Source organism: Artemia franciscana, unplaced genomic scaffold (genome assembly GCF_032884065.1).
Source record: "Artemia franciscana unplaced genomic scaffold, ASM3288406v1 PGA_scaffold_36, whole genome shotgun sequence".
Lineage (NCBI taxonomy): Eukaryota > Metazoa > Arthropoda > Branchiopoda > Anostraca > Artemiidae > Artemia > Artemia franciscana.
In genome coordinates, this window is record NW_027062672.1 from 498,967 (window position 1) to 519,961 (window position 20,995).

The following is a 20,995-nucleotide window of genomic DNA, read 5'->3' on the forward strand; positions in this document are numbered from 1 at the left end:
GTTTCTCTGCCACAAATTCCCAGACCAAGAGGGGCCTAAAATGAAAAATTGTGTTTGAAAAATCTTCAAATAAAAAAAAACAAAAGGTCTTAAAAGGGCCTCAAAAGGGCCAACAAGTTATTTCTCATCAGCTCAGAAGTCAAATCCCTGAGAAAAGATAGAATGCAACAAGACGAAACAAAAGGAATTAGCTCCCCTCAAAAAGAGCAATTTTCTCCAAACATTTTCAAATTTACACCCCAATGTTAAGACACGTATAGTTTCACTACAAACACGATTAACCCCCGATACCCCCTTCCCTAACTGTAAAAGTCTGAAGCCTACTATACTACTAACTGTAAACAAGTTACATTACAAATATTTTCTTTTGCAGTTATTATAATATTGAAAATGAAAATAAAAATTACAGTGAATTAATATCTTCAACTGATGATCTTTCAATAATTAATATAATTATATATCAAATATTCAGTTTGATTTTATTTGTACTTTCCCCGACTTTTCTAGACACATATAGTTTTCAGTAAAGCGCCAACGACGAAGTAGGTCTGAATTTTTCAGTGAGAGAAGGAGGCAAAACGTAAACTCTTGTTTGTAGTGACTTTTCTTGTTTGTAGTGACTGTTTTCTATGGTTGTTTGTTTAATTTCTGTTCCTTTTGGGTTTCATTTATGCTTCACTAGTAAATTATTTTTGTTCGTTTGAAGCTTGACTTGCATATTTAATGCAAAGTTTACTCGTTTTAAGATTTCTTTATTCATTTACAATATTATATGTTGTATGTTTGTTTGCTATGATTGTTTCTTTAATTTATGTTTGTCTTGGGCTTCATTTATTATTTAGTAGTAGTTTCTGGTCATTTTTAGCTTGAATTATTGTAGGATTCTATTTCCTCTGGTCTTAATTTTAATATGACCTCTATTTTTCATCCAAAAACTTCTATGTAGGTATCTTTTTTTTATTAAATTTATTTAAATAAAGGAAGCTTAATTGATAAGGACAAAGTTCGGAGGTAATTTTAGCTGTAAGTATGTGACGCCCTAAAAAGAGCCTGAGATATGTTTTGCCTCGGATTTTAAAACTTAAAGTGCATGTACACAGGGCTAGGTAGACATTAAAGATCACAAAGAAAATTGGTTGTATCGATATTTAACATCTAAACCTGGTCCAATAGATTCCATTTTTTCCTATTGGCTTGAATTCACAGCAGTGTAGACAGGGACAAGGAGACCCCAATGTAGACAAAAATTATTCACCGAAGGAAGGACACAATTTGCCCTGAATGTGCCTGTTTTTTCTGATCAGTAGGAAACTTCCAGTGAAACTGAATGGATTGATTCTGTTCTGAGTTCTTTATTCAACAATAAAATTCATAAACAAAAAATTACTTCAAGACAATCTCCCCCATTAGGCTCCAAGGCGGGGAAAGAACAGGGGAGAAAAATATACCAACACAAAGAAAAAATATAAACAAAATCCAAAAACAAAATTGAGTCGCCCACCTTAATAATCCTCAAAAATGACAAGCTAGGCAGTGGGTAGCACATGATTTCACCAACTCAATAAAATATCCAACTCAATCCAGAGACATCAACTCCAAGGGAAACCGGAATATATAAACAAAGAAACAAACAAACAAAAAAATTATTTACTAGCTAGAAAATCTCTAACATAATTTTTGAACATACCAAACGAGTGACAGCTTCGTACGAACTCTGGGAGCGTGTTCCAGATCCTATTGCATGCTGTCAGAGGGTTGAAGTCAGATCTCACTGACGGAGTGTGAAGAACCAGCAAATTGATGGAAGTGCGAAGATGATGAGTCGATTGATCAGAAACAAAAGATATATTATTACATAGGACAGCAGGAAGATGGCCGTGCAACTGTAAAAAATGAAAGAAGAACAAGAAAGAAAATAGAGAGATTTCAAATCAAGCAAGGGTTTAAGTGAAAATCGGTTAGTTTCCTGAATTAGAGTCCATGCTTTATCATAAAGTTTTGAAAGTGGCCTCAGAGACGAGGGAAAAGTTGACATCCAAATAACAGAACAATATGAAACATAAGACTGAACTAGGCTGCTGAACAAGATTCTAAGAATCGACCCTGGAAATATATATTTGAGCTTTCTAACGATTCTGAGACTCCTGGAGGCTTTCATTTTAATCAGGTCGATATGATGCTTGAACGAAAGATTTTCGTCAAGCAAGATGCCTAGGAATTGAACGTAACGATTCTTAGGTCTAATTAGAGAACCTCTTGATACATTTATTTCATTTAAGTCAGGGCAAGCCTTTGAGACTCTGGAGAAGATGAGAAAACATGACTTTCCGACATTTAAGGCAAGATAATTTACATCAAACCACTGGATAACTCTTTCAAAAAGGGCTATCATCCTTGAAGCCTTTGAGACTCTGGAGAAGATGAGAAAACATGACTTTCCGACATTTAAGGCAAGATAATTTACATCAAACCACTGGATAACTCTTTCAAAAAGGGCTATCATCCTTGAACGAAGGTCAGACTCAGTTCTACCAGTTGTGCCAAGAGTACTGTCATCAGCAAAAGCAATAAGTGTATCAGATATGGACAAACTCTTGTCACAGTTAGTGACGGATACTGGTTGACAAAGACGACTTATGTTTGTCTGTACTTATGTTTGTTTTTATTATTTTAAGACAACAAGTCATACTATTTAAAATGACCGTGAGATGCGTTTACACAAACAAATAAAACAGAAAAAAAAACAATTAAAACATTCTTTAAATAAAACAGTGGACTAAGATAGAGATAGAGTTAAGGAATCTTTGGGGGTCTGGAGAGTTTAGGATACAAAAAAAAAGGTCTGAAAAGTAATGTTGAGAAGACTAAGTCGCTTAAACTAGGAAAAAATCAGAGTAAAGAGGTGATCTTAATTAACGAGTAAATCAATCAACTGGATAGGTTAACTTACCTGGGTATGATTATTAACAGAGCAGGTGAACAAAGAAATAAAAAATAGCCCAGCCAAGTGCAGGAGAATTTCGAAAGCCACATCAATCACAGTGATAGAATATGGTTCCTAAAACTGGAGGGTTTGAAAGGCTGCGTTTAGATAAATAGCCTTCATACTTTTTGGTCATCTTTTTGAGACCAACTGAATAGTAGGTCAATCCCAAATAGGGTAAAAAGAGGTTATATGAAATGATTACGAGGCAATTTGGGCTTCAAATTGCCTCGGGTGAAGCTCAAGGGAAAAGGGTGAAGCTCAGAATAGATTGCAGAGGAGTAGGATCCTACCCTGTTGTTTCGGTCCCAGGGGGCTTGGTGCTGCGTTGAATTGTTAATAGTAGTAGGATTTATTCAAGGGTATTTGCAAAATCGGAGTCAAGATGTCTTCAGGTATATAAAAGACTAAAACCTACGCAATTTTTTTTTATTCTTATGAACGAGAATCCGTGCCCATTCACCCAAAATTTCTTGTATAAATGTTGCTCAAAATTATTGTGCAAAACTATTGGTGAAAAATCATATTGAATGATAATTCAAGTCCCAAAATTTTAGTTAAATTCCAAAATATCAGTTCTTAAGTTGAAAAAAATATGCTAAAAACCAACAAAATTTACAAAAAAGAACTGAATCTATTGCCACCTTTATTAAAAAGCAGAATAAGTTCAGACGGTTGTGTGACTTAAACTATTATTTTAAGGTCTTTTCCGGAAGTGTAGTTTGTTTGTTTTGGTTTGTTTTGTTTTACTTAATCTGCTGGGTATTTTCTTCTTGTTTTTTTTTTTTTTGTTGTCTGCAAGCATTATGCTGCATTCTATTATATTCTGTTCCCTTTCCCTCTTTTTCATTATTTATTTTTACTCTGTTTGTTTACCTTTTTTTTAAAATGAAGAATAAATCTAAATCATTCATCCAATAATAAAGTTATGCATAAAAAACAAACAAACTGAAAAGTAACTAAAGAAGATTTCCAAAAGAGGAGTTTTTCAAAGAAAGGAAAAAAAACTAGTTTAAAACATAAGACGAGTGGATATGAAGTAAAAAAAAATTAAATGAAAAAAACTGTTTTGCGTAAAGTATTAAAAAAAAACAATAAAAAAACAAACAGTAATTAAAACGAGTAATTTTTTCGACCATGAAAATAACAGATACTAACTGCTATGGAATAATAGATAAAATCTGAAATGAAAAAATTAAAACAAAAAATCATGTCAGGATTAAAATAAAGGAAATTACCATGTAAGAATAGAGCTTCAGCCCCCCTATAGCATCTTCTTATATCATTTCTATTTCTATTCAAATTCTTTTTCCTTATTCATTTTATTTTTTTATGATTTTTTATGTTTGTTTATGATTTCAATTCACAGTAAGTTCTGTTCGTTGTAAGTTTTAATTTATTTTTGCGCGATTAGATTTTAATATGGCTCTTAGTATTTCTTCCAAAAACTGCGCTTTTGGAAAATATTCTAATGGAAGTTATGTCTAATGGCTGGCCACAAACAAATTGGACCACAAACCTCTGAACAGCATTTCATCAAAAAAATTAAAAAACAATTAATGAAATTTCCAGCGGGTGTGTCAGAAGAATAGTATTTGTTTGTGCCAACCTCAAGCTGCTCCATCCTCTGGTGAATTTTGAATAGCATTAGAAGTAACAAAGAGAGAGGGAAATATCGAGATAAAGATAGAAAACGGGACGATGGCCAGTAGAAGGAAAAGACAAACTAAAACGACACTGATATTTCACCTGTATAAAACAGAGCATCTTCAACACTGAAGAACAAAGATAAATTCTAAAATGACCTAAAATTAAACAAAACCTAAAAAAAACAACACTTAATCAAGAATATATACAACTGTTGCTGCTCTGATTGTCCACCACAAAAGCTAAATAGAGTTACTTCAATGAGAACATAGAAGCGACTGTTTTAGTACCGTTTGTTTTCTTCATCTTAAGCTTTCTCTCTCTATTTGTTTTTGTCATGGCTGGCCAGTTCAGCTTTAGATATTTCTTTGTATTAGCAGTAGCGACAATAGTACTAGTTGTAACAAAGTTGTAGCAGTAGAAGTGGTATTAGCAGTAGCAGTAGTGGTAATAGTAGTAGTAGTAGTAGTAGTAGTAGTAGTAGTAGTAGTAGTAGTAGTAGTAGTAGTAGTAATAGTAGTAATAAAAGTAATAGTAGTAGTAATAGTAGTAGCAGTAGTAGTATTAGAAGTAGTACTGGTAGTGGTAGTAATAGTAATACGAGTAGTCGTAGTAGTATTAGCAGCAGTAGTAGTACCAGTAGTAGTAGTAGTAGTAGTAGTAATAGCAGTAGTAGTAGTAGTAGCATTAGTAGTAGTAGTAGTAATAGTAATAGTAGTAGTAGTATGCGTAGTAGTAGTAGTAGTAATAGTTACAGCAGTAGTAGCACAAGTGGTAGTAGCACTAGTAGTAACATAAGTAGTTGCGACAGTAGGGGTAGTAACAATAGTAATAGTAATATTAGTAGTAGTAGTAATTGTTGTAGTAGTTTGAGTAGTATTAGTAGTAGTAGTAGTAGTATTTGTAACAGTATCAGCAGTAGTAGTCCCAGTAGTAGTAGTAGTATTAGTAGTAGTAGTAGTGGTACTAGTAGTAGTAGTAGTAGTAGTAGTAGTAGTAGTTGTAATAGTAATAGCAGTAGTAATAGTAGTAGTGAGAGTAGTAGTAGCAGTAGTAGTAGTAGTAGTAGTAGTAGTAGTAGTAGTAGTAGTAGTAGTTGTAATAGTAATAGCAGTATTAATAGTAGTAGTAAGAGTAGTAGTAGTAGTAGTAGTAGTAGTAGTAGTAGTAGTAGTAGTAGTAGTAGTAGTAGTAGTAGTAGTAGTAGTAGTTGTATTAGCAGTAGCAGTAGTAGCAGCAGCAGGAGCAGCAGTAGAAGTAATAAGTAGTAATATCAGTATTAAGGTGTTATAGAAATATTAACAGGTGAGCCTTTGTTTAACTTCAAGCAATTAGAAACTGTAACTTAGATCAGTAAGTAAGTTAGCTACTGAAGTAAGTCACAGCAGTTACTGAAGTAAGTAAGTTACCGAAGTTAGTACAGTTCACACTTCATATTTTTGATGATATACTAAGAAATATGAAATCAATCCAGAGTTTTAATCATGATTCTATTACAGGCCTCTACTATGATACTCAGGAAATAACGCCCAAAATCCTTGGCAGGTTCCGTTTTGATCCGGATGGTAAGGTAATCAGTTCGTATCCCAGTGCTGCACACGAAGCACGTGCATTGATTGAAGGACAGTTCCTGGCAAAAAAGTATCATCTACTTAAAGCAGGATTTTTGAAAGGTTATTAGATGGTTATTAACGGCCTTTTAAATGCCTCTTAAATGACGGCCTCTTAAAACGGCCTATAACGGCTTAAAACGGTTATTAACGGCCTCTTAGAAAGAACACTAGATCTTCCAACTTCCGATTGAACGAGCCCCATACGATCTGACGTTTATACGACCATCCGTTAATAACAACCCAAGGTTATTAGATGAAGTCGAATGTTTAAAAAATTTTAAAGGCCACAAATTTTTAATGTTAACAGAAGGTTAAAGTTTTAAAAGGCCCTTTAAGGTAAAAAGGTCTATGTTTATCTGTTCATTTATTAAGTTTTTGCACCATAGATGACTGATAAAAGTTTACCGAGAGATAGGGAGAGACGCAAGGGATATCAAATTGTTAATGAGAAGAATGGATTCAAAAAAGGCTGCCTCACTGTTTGAGGCACTTCCTCAAACAGTGCCATGTTTTGGCATACAATACTCCATTTTGTATATTTTTAAGTTAAATTAACCTTTCATATACTTTGTGTTATCTAATAGCGGGGAGGGGTGGTTTCAGTATCTATTAATGTTGGCAGTACCCATGTTTTACAGCTTAAAAAATTTGAGAAGTGGAATACGTTTTTGCTTTAGTAGGAAATGCATGCAATAAATGACATAAAAATAGATATAAAACAGATACAAATTAAGAAAAATTGATAAAGAAAAAAATTAATTGATTTTAGTTCTCTAAAAATGGTGGAGATAGTAAAATTAATATATTTATAGCTTGAGGATAAGGAATTAAGGGATATATATTAAGGAATTTCTAGGGATCATAAGTATGTTTAGAAATATTGGAATACGCACCATTTATATCCAGGAAGTTGATTTATTGAAAATTTGAAACTCGAAAAAGAATTTTACAGACTGCCTGATATTTAAGGACCTTCTTCACAGTTAGTTTCAGGGTTAAGTTTTATTTTTTTGTACTGTTGTTCTGTTTTACTGTTTTTTGTACTTGTATTAGTTATTATGGTGTTATAAAAAGCAATAGTGAGGTACTTATCTGTATTTTGATATTAAGAGTAATTAAGTAAAAAAACAATTTTTTTAACTGCAAGTAAGGAGCGACATTAAAACTTAAAATGAACAGAAATTATTCCGTATATGAAAGGGGTTGCTACCTCCTCAACGCCTGGCTCTTTACGCTAAAGTTTGACTCTTTCACACAACTCTATTTTTTAACAAAATAAAAAAATAGCGTAAAGAACGAGGCGTTGAGAAGGGGTTAATTTCTTTCATTTCGTTAAGATTCAACGACTTTTAGGGTGTGTTTCCCACTATTTTCTAAAATAAGGCAAATTTTCTCAGGCTCATAACTTTTGATGGGTAAGTTTAAACATGATGAAACTTAAATATTTAAAATCAGAATAAAATGGGATTCTTTTGATGTAATTATAGGTATTAAAATTTCATTTTTTAGAATTTCGGTTACTATTGAGCCGGGTCGCTCCTTACTACAGCACTAACTGTTTTATATATATGTTTTAAATAATACGTTTATATTTTAGACTAAAATACATATAATAAAAACTATTAAAGCTAGCTAATAAAATAGAAAAAGAATAACAAGAGAAAAAACAAAAAAATTTAGTTTTGCCTTAAGAACAATTGTATTAATAAGACTGAAATTTCTATAGTCCAAATCATGTTTTGATGTCTAGAGTTAAATATATAATTCAGTGCGTATCGTTGCACTGTATGTAGCTTAAAATTGCATGAGTATCAACCAGTGCTTAGGAACGCACTTTTTTTCTCTCTCTCAAGTAGTTCTATATGTTCTATATGTTTTATATTTTTTTTGGCTATTGTGAAGTGGGAACCCAAATGCACTGATGCAAATTAATGCCTTTTTGCAGTGACAACAAAAGCCAAGGTTACTGGGCTTCATGCTTTCTTTTGTTGGTTCTTTTTTAAATAAATTATGTCTCCATTGAAAAAAATTGTAAGTAAGGAGTGACTTGTGCCACGAGAACCAGCTTTTAATAATAATCCTCAATATGTAAAGTGCATCAAGTTTAAAAGTTACCACCAAAGTTATGATCCTGAGAAAATTAGCCTTATTTTTGCTTTTTGGGAGGGACCACCCTCCCAGAGGGCAAGTTGAAACTCCATTGCAGAGATTTCAAGTATCTATCTCCAAAAATGTGAAATTCGTATGTTTATTTGTTTGATCCAACAGGGTGGATCATATTAAACCAATGGTCTTAGATTTTTCAGAAAAGGCTTGTACCAACTTAGATTAATAGTTCTAGTGCCCTTTCGAAGGGAAATTATTTGGGCAGAGCGGGAATGGGAGGGTGTGTATCTGATGTCTGAAAAAGTGTATTTTCAAGTCCAAATTTCCCCACCTTTCCTAGATTCAAGATTCAAATTTAAACTTCTGTACAACACACACAATATAAAAGAAAGGGTCAAGCTGGAGACACAAGGTCGATTGACAAAGACCCGGTATAACAATATAGCACACCTATTTGACAGAAAAAAGAAACAAAAACAAATGCATAAAATAAATATAAATAAATCCACGTGTGTACTAAGCCTGTAAAATGGCTGCTGCGAGGTGATAGGTCTCCTCTTATTGCAGAAAAATGTCTCTCTATGAAATATAATGCTTTATATATATTTGTGTACGAGCAAAAAAAAGAAAATGTGGGGGATGGAGAGGCATTATGAGCAACGCCAGAACAAATTCCAAGGGGAAACTAGCGATTACCAGGTGCATTGTTTTCACCTTGCATTCCTCATTTATTTAATATTTTTAATGTCTACTTGTTTCTGGGGGAAACTATCCCTTGTTCCATATCGATGCATCCCTATCGGTGCATCTTTCTCTTTCTCTTAATATTTATTTGGTGGATTTTACCGTCTACTTACAGGGACCTGCTTATCCTCTTTACATCGTTATGCGAACATTAATATTGAACGTAAAAACAGAGGGTGAAGGAGGAGGTAGTAGCTTCTCTCAATTAAAGAATGCATCAGATGTAACGGTTCATTCTAACATACCGTTAACGAAATTTTGGTTATAATATGTATAACTGCTCAAAGATTTTAATGAAAGTATGTTTAAGGTTGCTGGGTTACGTTTTACGGATGACGTTTTACAGATTGCCAAAAATGTGCTTTTTGGTGATCCAAGTTGGCGCCAAAAAAAAAAAAAAAAACTGTGTTATTCCCAATTCCAACTAGAAGAAGAGCGTTCCCACCTGTGTGGGTCTTAGATGGGATGGTGCTAAGGTGAGTTTTTAGTAGTAGTATTGGTAGTAGAAATGTTTTTTTTAAGCACTAATATTTCTATTATTCAAAATTCTAGAAAATTTTCCCAGTTTTCATTAAAAGTTTCAATACGTGATTAAGACTACATCTTATCTTACTTAAAATGCACTCTCAATTGAAATATATGTTTACTATATCACATATTACGACTATCATAAATATGTAATTTGATCCGTTTTATTTAGAATTTTCTTGTGGTCGTCTTTTCGTTACTGGCGGAGGCTCAAAAAATGCTGACATTCTTCAAGTAATCAGTGACATATTTCAACTTCCAGTGTATTCCAATGTAAGTAATTCATTTCTGACAATTAATTTGAAAAAAAATGAAAAGTAAGTAACTATCAGTGTTCAATAAACCTATGGTTAAAAGTATAAAGAATTCAATCGTAAGAAAGTGACGCACAAAATTTGCACCTTTTTTACGTCAAATTTGCAGTATTTTTGAGCCCTTTTAAGATAAAGCAAAGATTGCGTTTCCAAAACTTCAGTTTTTCTTAGCTCTATCAGTTTGTCCGCTATGAAAGATATAGAAATATCTTAAATAAATATAACTTAAAAATATAGCGGTTTTGGGGTCAGGCTTTTCACTACAGGCGGCATTCGCTCAAATCGAATCATCGATCATTGCAATTTAATTATGTTTTAATGGATTATTGAAGCCACTTTAGTCTAGCTCATAAAAAATATTCTGTTAGTAGTTCCCGTAATTCACACAGGAGTCATGGTCAAATAGCCCCCAAAAATCGACCATGTTTTTGAAAGGAAAATCAGATTTGTTACGCAAATCAACACATTCTAGGTCCCATACCCCACCTCCTTTCAGTCCACACAAAGTTTGTTTTTTTGACAAAATGAAAGGTCGTTAAAAGTTTCAAGGTAATCGGACACCAAGGATCTGACATACTCCCTTTTCCATTACAAAATCTATGGGTAAACAATGGCAGCTAGCATAATTTAAGACCTTATTGTCATGGTGTTTAAGGATTAAATAATCCCAGAAAGATCTTTTTTAGCTTTTGTCTATTTTTAGAAATCTATTATATAAAACTACGACAATGACATTTCATTGCGGAAAGTACAGTGCATTTTTGTTTGCAATCTTATTGTAAAGTTTACAATGACATTGCTGGAATCTTTTATCTTTGCTGGAATAGATCATTACTCAAAATTTTCGTCTTAATTCTATTAGGTTCAGTAGCAGGAGTAGTAGTACCACTAGTTATAGTAACAGCAGTAGAACTAATATCAGTAGTCTTAACTTTAGTAGCAGTAGTTTTAATTGCAGCAATAGTAATAGCAGCAGTAGTAGTAGTTGTAGGAGTAGAGGAAGTAGTATTATAATGCAAATATTGTCTTTTGGTTAGTTCAACATCCCCCAAAACAAGTCTTCCAATTTTTAATTTCACATACACAACTGTTGCTAAGATATTGCTGATGTGCCCTTTTAACAACCTGCATACGGATGGTGTGTTGTGATATAGTTTACATACTCCCCAAGAAATTCTCTGAAAATTTTACCTTAATATACTTAGGTATATTTGTAATAGCAGTCACAGCAGTAGTATTAGTATTCAACCTAATATATTTAGCCATTGCTATGACATTGTCGATACGTCTTTTTGATAAACTGTATATTCTTATGTTTCTTGAAATTTCTATCTTAATGTTCTTAGTATTAGAAGTACTTGCAATAAAATTGGTTGTTGGAGCAATAGAGACAGTTACAGTAAAACTAGTAAATGTAGCAGTGGTAGTAATATTAGTAGCAATGTGCACATATTGCCTTTTGGTTTATTGATCTTCCCGATAAGCATTCTCTGAGAGTTCCCGTTTCGTGGCCCTTCAGCCAGGAAGTGCAATGGGGGGTCAGATTCATCCATCATGTGCTTTCGTAAAACCTTCCTGCTTACCTTCCCCAGACTTCTCCAGGTACCCACTTAGAGCTCGTTTGACTCTGCTGAGCTTACAGAGTCGTGCCACTGACGCCAGGGATCGAACCCATGCCCCTCGGACAAAGGATTCTCAACACAGCGCACCAACCACTTAGCCAGGAGCCAGGCCGGCTAAAAGCCAGAAGCTTCCTTTAAATTTTAACCGGGTATAATTTACACCCTGGCCCCGAGACTCTGGGGGGTTGTGTCAGCCCCAAAGACCTTGTTATGTGATCTTTGGACTGCTTTTGAACAAATAATTATCTCAAAATTTCCATCGGATGCATTTGGGGAAAATAGACCATAACGGGGGGGGGGGGTTACCCTCTGATCATTTTGATTCTTAAAAAGATACTATTTCTGATATCCAATCCAATCAGCTCCCTCCAAAGTTTATGCCACCAACCTTTCCATTTAAACCTTATATGCCCCCGGTGTAAAACTTACAACCCTTGACTTGAGGCCTGTGGGGGTTGGCCATGTTTAGATACACAATTTCCGGACCTTTTAACTGTGCTGAACAAAATATTTATCTCAAAATTTTGATTAGATGTGTTTGGGGAAATCATGGGTGTGAGGGTGGTGGGTGGTGTGGGATGGCTGCCTTCTAATCACTTTGACTTTTAACAAGGACGCTAAAATTTCTGGCTACCAATCCAATAAACCCCCTCGGAAGCTTATACAACCAAACTATCAAATAAAAACCTTATAGGCCCTCAGGGGATAACCTAAGACCCTTACCCTGAGGGCTGTGGGGGGATTGTCTTCCTCAAAGACAAAATTTTCGGACCTTTTGACTACATCCAATAAGCTCCAATCCAATAAGCTCCATCTGAAGCCTATATGACCACCTTTTTAATAAAAAAAAACCTTATATGCCCGCAGGGGAAAAATTACAGCCCTTGCTGTGAGGGGTGTGGGGGGTTTGTTATTCTCAAAGACATGGTTTCCGGATCTTTCAACTACGCTGAACAAAACGGCTATCTCAAAATTTTGGCTGGATGTGTTTGGGGAAATGATGGGCATGGGGGGATGGTAGCTTCCCTTTCAATCACTTCTGACTCTTAAAAAGGGCACTAGAACTTTGGATTACCAATCTAATAAGCCCCTGCTGAAACTTACATGACCACCATTTTTACGGAAACCTTATATGCCTCCAAGGCATAACTTAGAACCCTTGCCCTGAGGGCTGGGGGGGTGTCATCCTCAAAGATACAATTTCTGGACCTTTCAACAAGGTTGAACAAGATGGCTATCTCAAGATTTTGACAGGATGTGTCCGGGGAAATTTTGGGCGTTGGATGGAAGTTGGTTATCCTCCAATCACTCTCTTCTATCAAAGAGGGCACTAGCCCCTACAATTTCTAATCGAATGAGCCTTTTCTAAGTTCCTACCACAACTCCTTCTATACGAAGTTCCCTGGTCTAAAAAAAATGATAGGCCTACATTGTGCCAACATCGTTCTTTATTTAGGCAGCGCTGCTGCGCTGCCTATGATGATGTAGTTTCGGGTAATAGCCTTTTATTCTAAATATTATACTTAGTTACTAGAAAAAAAACTAAGATTTTGTAATATCCTTTCAAATGATTCTTTATATAGCTTTGATGTTTGACGTTTCACTTCTCCGCTGGTGAGAAGAGATGCAAGAGAAAAAGAGATTCAGAGCAATGCTACCCATGCATAAGACTGATTTTCCTTGTTGATTCATGTGAGGGGCTACAAGTTTTCTGTATGGGGATTCTGCTTCCTCATCAACGCCCCGCTCTTTACGCTAAAGTTTGACTCTTTCTCTCAATTTTTCTTTTTAAAACAGTAAAAAGCTTTAGCGTAAAGAGTGGGGCGTTGATGAGGAAGCAGCCCCTTTCATATACGAAGTAATTTCTGATCGTTTTAAGTTTTAATGTCGCTCCTTACTTTCAGTTAAAAAAAAAACTTGATTTCTTTATTTAATTTCTGAACGTTTTTCAATCAATGCATGTTTTGATTTTGGCTCTCCGCAGAGGAATAATTACAACGAAATTGTCATATTTTTTTTTGCTAAATGGCTTTCTCATAATTTTGATTGAATGATTTTGAGAAAAAAGAGCGGGGGAAGAAGCCTAGTTGCCCTCCGATTTTTTGGTTAATTAAAAAGGCAACTAGAACTTTTAATTTTTTACGAATCTTTTTATTAGTAAAAGTTTTACGTAACTTAAAAATTAGCTTACGTAAAGAACTTTTGTATTCTCATGTTTTTATTACATATATGAGGGGGTTCGCCCCCTCCTCAGTATCTCGCTCTTTATTCATGACAAATTCTCGATGGAAAGTTCCTTCAGCATATCCCCCTCTCTCGACCCCTCCCCCAACCAAAAAAATCCTCCTGAAAATGCCTGTACACTTCCCAATAACCATTACCATATGTAAGCACTGGTCAAAGTTTGTAACTTGTTGCTCCTCCCACAGGGACTGTGGAGGAGTAAGTCGTCCCCAAAGACTACGCTGAACAAAATGGCTATCTCAGAATTTTGATCTGTTGACTTTGGGAAAGTAATTAGCGTGGGAGGGGGCCTAGGTGCCCTCCAATTTTTTTGGTCACTTAAAAAGGGCACTAGAACTTTTCATTTCCGTTAGATGAGCCCTCTCGCAACATTCTAGGACAACTGGGTCGATACGATCACCCCTGGGGAAAAAAAAAACAAAAAAACAAACAAACAAATTAACACGCATCCGTGATCTGCCTTCTGGCAAAAAATACAAAATTCCACATTTATGTAGATAGGAGCTTGAAACTTCTACAGGAGGGTTCTCTGATACGTTGAATCTGATGGTGTAATTTTCATGAAGATTCTATGACTTTTAGGGGATGTTTCCCCCTATTTTCTAAAAAAAACGCAAATTTTCTCAGGCTCGTAACTTTTGATGGACAAGACTAAACTTGATGAAACGTATATATTTAAAATCAGCATTAAAATGCGATTCATTTGATGTAGCTATTGGTGTCAAAATTCCATTTTTTAGAGTTTTGGTTACTATCGAGCCGGGTTTGACTCCTTACTACAGTTCGTTACCACGAACTGTTTGACTACATGACCAAGTCAGATGTTACTTCGCCGTCCTGTTAGCAAAATATCTTACCACAGTTTAGCTCTATATTTGTGGGCGAAAGTTGGTTCTTCATGGTGAAAACATGAGCCTGTGCGTGCTCGGACAAACCGCTACCAGAACTCTTTCGTCCCTTTTTTTACGTCAATATATAATAGTGTAAAATAACATGTTTTGTATTTCAACATCAAATTAGCCATTTGAGCTACGATTGTTGTTTTAAAAAACCTCTCTCTCTCTCTCTCTCTCTCTCTCTCTCTCTCTCTCTCTCTCTCTCTCTCTCTCTCTCTCTCTCTCTCTCTCTCTCTCTCTCTTTTCGCTTGGGAAGCATTTTTCTATTCTGTCCATTTTTTTCCCATTTTTTCGTTTCGTTTTTTTCATTCTCTTTCTCTTTTTTTATTCTTTTTCTCTTTATTCTTCTTTGTTTTTTTTTTTTTAAGGCATCATAGAGAGATATTCTAAAGTTCATTTGAAAGAAAATGGCTATTTTAGGGTCTTTTGAAAGTGATAAAAGATTATTATTGTTATTATCAAGTTATTATTATTATTATTAAAACAAAATACAATTTTCAACAAAATCTGCATCTTCATAAGGCCCAAACATTTTTACTTATTGTTTTATTCCTAATTTCCTCTTGCCTAAAATATTCAACATAATGCCTAACGTTTTTGTTTTTAGGATTCAAAAAACTCTGCAAGTTTTGGATCTGCATTATTAGCTCTGCCTAACTTTCAAAGGAGAAAAAATAATGCTCCGCCACTAGACGGAATAAGCACTAAGCTGGGCGTGAAAATAACTGTTAGTCCTGACAAAACTGCTGATAAGGTAAGAACAGAATAATAATGTCTGTTATGACTATTCGAATTCTGTTTTGTCATATCTAGAATAATTATTTTCAACTAGGTGTGATTTCGCGAGAGCATTTTGACGTAAAGTAATAAAGACATTCAGCATCAGGGTGAAACCAAAATCGAATTAGAATTGGATCGACTTCAAAAAATTCGCTCTCTTGATTTTTTTTCGACTGAATTGATTTCGTCAGCATTAGGTTTTTTAATTTTTATATTTCAACTGTTTTGATTTTGGTTTTACTGCGAAAAGCTAGATCGTATTGATGCTTTTCATTGGTTATCTACCTAAGTTTCTAGTTTTGCTTGCAATTCACTAAGTTGAAACGAATTTATTCTGCGATTTTTTTAGACAAGGAATAATATAGGCGCTCAGTACTGTGATGGCGCTTAGAACGAGTTGGAATAAGGCTAATCCGACCCTTTCTTACCCTAATTATCTAAAATTGTACTTTGAAGATTTTATAAAGCATTACGTAATACCATTGGTAAGTTAATAACAGACTAGACAGCTAGACAGACTTGAGGGGAGTGTTGAACTAAATCACAACACGTTATGTGTATACGGGCTGTCAAAAGGGTGTCACCCAGGAATGACTAAGTATCTTAATTTAGTACTTTCAGGAAATGATAAGGGGTTGATTAATTGACCAAAAGATAATATGTGCATGCTACTTCTAATGCCAACTACCGCTGCTACATTTATTACTGCTACTGCTATTGCTACAATTATTGCAACTTACTTGTAAGGCTAAGATAACAACGGCTAATCGTATTAAGTTAAAACTTTCAGGACTTGATGAGAATGACGATAAAATCACCTATATACTATTAATATACTTCTTAGAGCCTATATACTTCTTAGAGCCTATATACTATTAATATACTTCTTAGAGCGAAAAGAAACTGGAGGGCAAGCAGCCCTCTGCCCAAGTCCATTCATTTTCTAAATATACCCAATTAAATTTTGAGACAACCATTTTTTTCAGCATAGTAGAACGGTCCAGCAGCTATGTCTCTAGGGATATTGCGTAAGTCAGATCCCCACAATTATGGAATTGGTTCATTATGCTTGAAAACTGAATTAAAAAGCTTTTTGTAGATGGTTTCCAAAAAGAAACCTCAATTTGAAACTTTCATGGCTACTACTATTACTAATTCTGCTCCAAAGAATTTAAGTAAATAAAAAGAGTAATGTTTTCAAAGAGCTTAGATGGTTTATTTTCGGAAGGATATTAAATTTTGTTTTTCATGTCAACTTGAGAAGCTATAAACTTAGCCAAACTATGGATTCAAATAGAAAAAAACGAAAAGACGTAAAATATTATTTTTTTCCATGGGAAAGACTATTTCAATAAAAAACGATCAGAAATATAATTTAAAAAGATTGTTCCTCAAAACGAGTTTTTCAAAGGAAAGTAAAGAGCAGTACTTAGCCAACAATAAGCAGAAATAAAGTCAATTAACCTACCAAGCGCAAAACTATTACAAATTACAAATAAAAAAATAGATGAAATCCAAAACGAACAGAAGATTGTAATTAATAACCGAATCAAACTCAAAACGAGCAAAAATTAGCACGAGTAGGGCTGATAACCCCCATGCCTTCTCAAAATTAGTATACTATATGAACCTTTCTGAAAAAATTACATTTAAAATGTTTTCACTTTTTTTACTTTAACGAATAAACAATTATTAAAGCCTTAACAAATAAATATCAGTGTAGCCTATGTGTATCAAATTGAAGATCCACGGTCATTTTTTTTCGTTTTATGACAAAAAAATTAAATTAGACAATGGAATTTTTTTTTAATAATACAGATCTCAATATCTCGACTCCACGTCCGGGAGGCTCTATCAACGGTATTTTCATGTAATTTTGATGGTATTTAATTTTTTCAGGTTTATCGTAAACTACTAGGAGATTATGAAAAAGACATACAGCTTATTTCTGTTCAGAAACATTAAGTTGATTTTTCTTACATTAAATAAGAAAAATAATTTTTTTTAAGTAAAACAAGAAAAATACAAAAATAATTCTGAATTTTGGTAGACAATTTAAAACTACCAAACTTCATAGCTTTAATTATGATTTAAATCTAATTGTAATGTTTGCAATTTATATTATTTTTACTGTATCTGCGATTTTGATGGGTGGCATTTTTAATTGTTATTTTGATGGTATTTAATTTTTTCAGGTTTATCGTCAGCTACTAGAAAATTATGAAAAAGCAATACAACTTATATCTGGCCAGAAACAATTAAGTTGATTTTTTTTTGTTTACATTACTTCTGCTTAGTAAAGTCAGGCAAGCATTAAAGATTACCAACATCTACTCCATTACAGCCTAGGTTTATCTTGTTTAAAAAGCTTAGTATTAAAATAAAAGTACGACAAAAAGAGGTAGACCTTGATCAAATTGCAAGAAAAATGAAGTTCATACCATTCGATAGGAACAAACATACTTGTTAATAATCAAAAATTGGAATTGCTACTTCTGGGCGAAATGGGTCTAATTCACCCTTAAGTACCGAGGAAGGGACAAAAGGATAAAAGCGCAGTATGCGATAACAGATAGAAAAATATCCTTTTTTAGGTTATTGGGGTCTTTGACTATGGAAATGAGTGTAAGAATGGTCTATGACCAGTATAACAGGGATATTTATGGGAATTTCTCTTTAGTGTTTGAAGTGGGAGAAAACAAAAATTACATATCCTGTTTTAGAGAGTAAGGGGTCCTTTTTAGGGTTTTCTTGGTCGTAGATAAAGAAAAAGGGCAAGAAAGGACTTGGGATCTAAACAAACTAACACCTATGCTATTGAGTAGCAGAAGGAAAAAATGGTAATCGTAATAATAAAAAAAGTCTCTTCTCTGAGTACCAAGATTGGTATAACTAATTTTTCAATTCAAAAAACTAATTTTGTCGCCATACTTGACAATTCTGTCCTCAAAGTGCGAAGAGGGAGGACAAAAAAAAGATAAGTCATGAAAATGTGTTGGAAGAAATAATTTTTATACAGCTTTTGCCGTTGCAAAAAAAAAACGGAAAGAAACATGAAAATATTCTCAAAGAAATTTATAATGTGTCGCCAGCTTGACGTTCTATCAGTATCAATTGAACGCGATAATTACTCCTTCAACTTTGGAATTGCACCAGCCAATACTACTGATTACCGATTACTATTCTCCTGAATAATTTCTCAAAATGTAATTTAAAAGAAAGTTATACACATTATAATTCAGTTGATCAAACTTTGGCTAAAATCTTGCTTCTAAGTTTAAACCAATGCAGTGAATTGCGGTAAACGTACAAATACTTTACTTTATTTCCCGGATTCCATTGAAAATATAATCTGGGTGCTACAAAATGTGGGTCTATTTTTTTCTGTCTCTTAATGCAAAAAAGGGACATAGAAAACACATAGATAGTCATAGGATTGATTGAAAAGTCAAATTAATTCGATTGGAATAATGGCTCCCTTAGAATCGAACACGGATGAAGCTCTGAAAGTGGACACTGTGATTCTTGATGATATCGTCGACAAGTCAGCAAAGGATAATGTTTTCAGAAAGAAATCACAAGTAACCCTCATGACAACCAAGTGACCTGGCTCAACGGACATCAAGTGCGTAGATCCTAGCCTAATCTTACAAAAGATTTTGGTTGTTGCAAATAGTTCAATAATATCAGAAAACACGAATTATGTAGTGTTCGTTTGTCACTCTTTGACAACGATGGGTTCAGGAGGAGACCAAATAGGCTTGATCTTGCAAAAGCTTTATTTGAAGCTTTTCATCCAGAACCTTCAGGTTTTGGATGTTGTAGTTCTTCTTCATTGACTTGAATGGAAGGTTGGAAGCAGCTTTTCAGTGATATTGGACTAGTATTTGCGTTTATCAAAATCCGGTACCCTCATCCTACCATGGTTTTTAACGAATATGATGGAGGACCTCCAACAACAGACGAGACACAAAGAAGACATGTCAAATTCAATGGAAAAGAGGTGCTGTTTACTGCATATACATACCTTCAAATGCCCAAGGACGAATTTCTATCCAAATAAATAAGGCGAGGTTGACCCACATGCTCGGAAAGCCAATGTGTAAAGGAGATGGAAGCATTCACGGAGAAGGTGAAACGAATGTGAAGATCGTTAAAATTGCTGTTGATAAGTCTAGTATCCTTTCTACTGTGTTAGTTGGTGATGATACTACCTTACTCGTTCTTTTATTTTGTCATTCCAATTGCAACTCAAATAAGATATAACTGTTGCGTGGGAAATGTATATGATGAAAACTGGCTTGGGAATAGAACTATGCGATTCCATAATTTTCTACCAAGTACTACTTAGCTGTGATACCACTTCCCATTTACATGGTGTTGAAAAAGGAATAGTTGTATGTATATTTAAGTAAAACGGGAAGCTCTGAAAAGTTCTCAAGTTTTTCTGATGGCGAGCATAAAAGAGGAGATAATTAGTGCTCGGAAACGTGCTTTATTGTCTTTCTATGGGTACAAGAGTGATGAAGACCTGAAACACAGCTCACTATTGTATCTTCTAAAAGAAGGTCTCAACATCCTCAAAATTTATGTGTCCTCGAGACTTGGAACCCACACATACATCTGCATATTGACGCCACTGCAAGAACTTTAGCGTCCCCTATAAACAAATTTTTATAAAAGTTGCTTTGCTTCAGCGATGATTCAAAACTGAAGGAAAGTTATTAAGGAAAATTCAAAAATATATTAAAGAAAGTATAAAACACTGAAATAAGGGAAGATAAAGCTTAGCTGCATGCAAAATGTCTTAACTTACAATTATATTACACATTATAAAGTTAGAATTATTTTCTTAACATGTTTCCTTCTCTACGGGTACTTCTCTGGGCATATACCGTTTCTTTCACATGGTATAGATGCACTGAGCTCTACCTCTCAGTTTGCCTTGTTACAAGTGGATGGGTTCAAGTTAAATTGTGTTGATTCAATAAAGCATCAGTTTTAATTGTTACTACTCCTTGCTAAGTAAATATTTGTGCGCCTTCAAATTATCGAAAATCTTCTTGTTATTTTCTGCATGATCAGCCTTATCATTGTCCACCACATTCTGAAGATGTTCTGCTCATATCTTGTTAACACTTTCTGAATCGTTTATTCAGGCTCATCTCCTACTGTAACATCCTCCTGCTTGTTATGTTGTGCATATGCTTTAGCTTATGTTTTGCTACGCTACGCTTGTGCTTATATTATGCTTTACTTTGCAGATTGTTGTAACCTGGGTTTCTAATATACTGCTTAACAATTGACGAGACGGAAATTTCTACATGGTGTCAGAAAATGGAATCCACTGTCCCATACCCTGAACTCAATTGGGAAGCAGACAACCTCAAGGAAGCTTGGAATAGATTCAAAAGCCATGCAACACTCATGTTTGCAGGCCCCTTGAGTGGAAAGACAGAGACTGTTCAATGTGCATATTTACTAATATGGCTTGGCGAGAAAGGACGGGACATCTTCA

The 20,995-nt window shown here is 34.4% G+C and overlaps 1 protein-coding gene across 1 annotated transcript in view; it reads left to right on the forward strand.

Annotated features, from left to right (window-relative positions):
• Window positions 1-20,995, forward strand: part of LOC136041737 (xylulose kinase-like) — a 114,634-nt gene that overhangs the window by 81,691 nt on the left and 11,948 nt on the right. Inside the window, exons 12-14 of the mRNA XM_065726491.1 lie at window positions 6,130-6,303; window positions 9,794-9,894; window positions 15,305-15,451. Of these exons, the coding sequence (XP_065582563.1) occupies window positions 6,130-6,303; window positions 9,794-9,894; window positions 15,305-15,451 (422 nt within the window). The remainder of the gene's footprint in view (window positions 1-6,129; window positions 6,304-9,793; window positions 9,895-15,304; window positions 15,452-20,995) is intronic.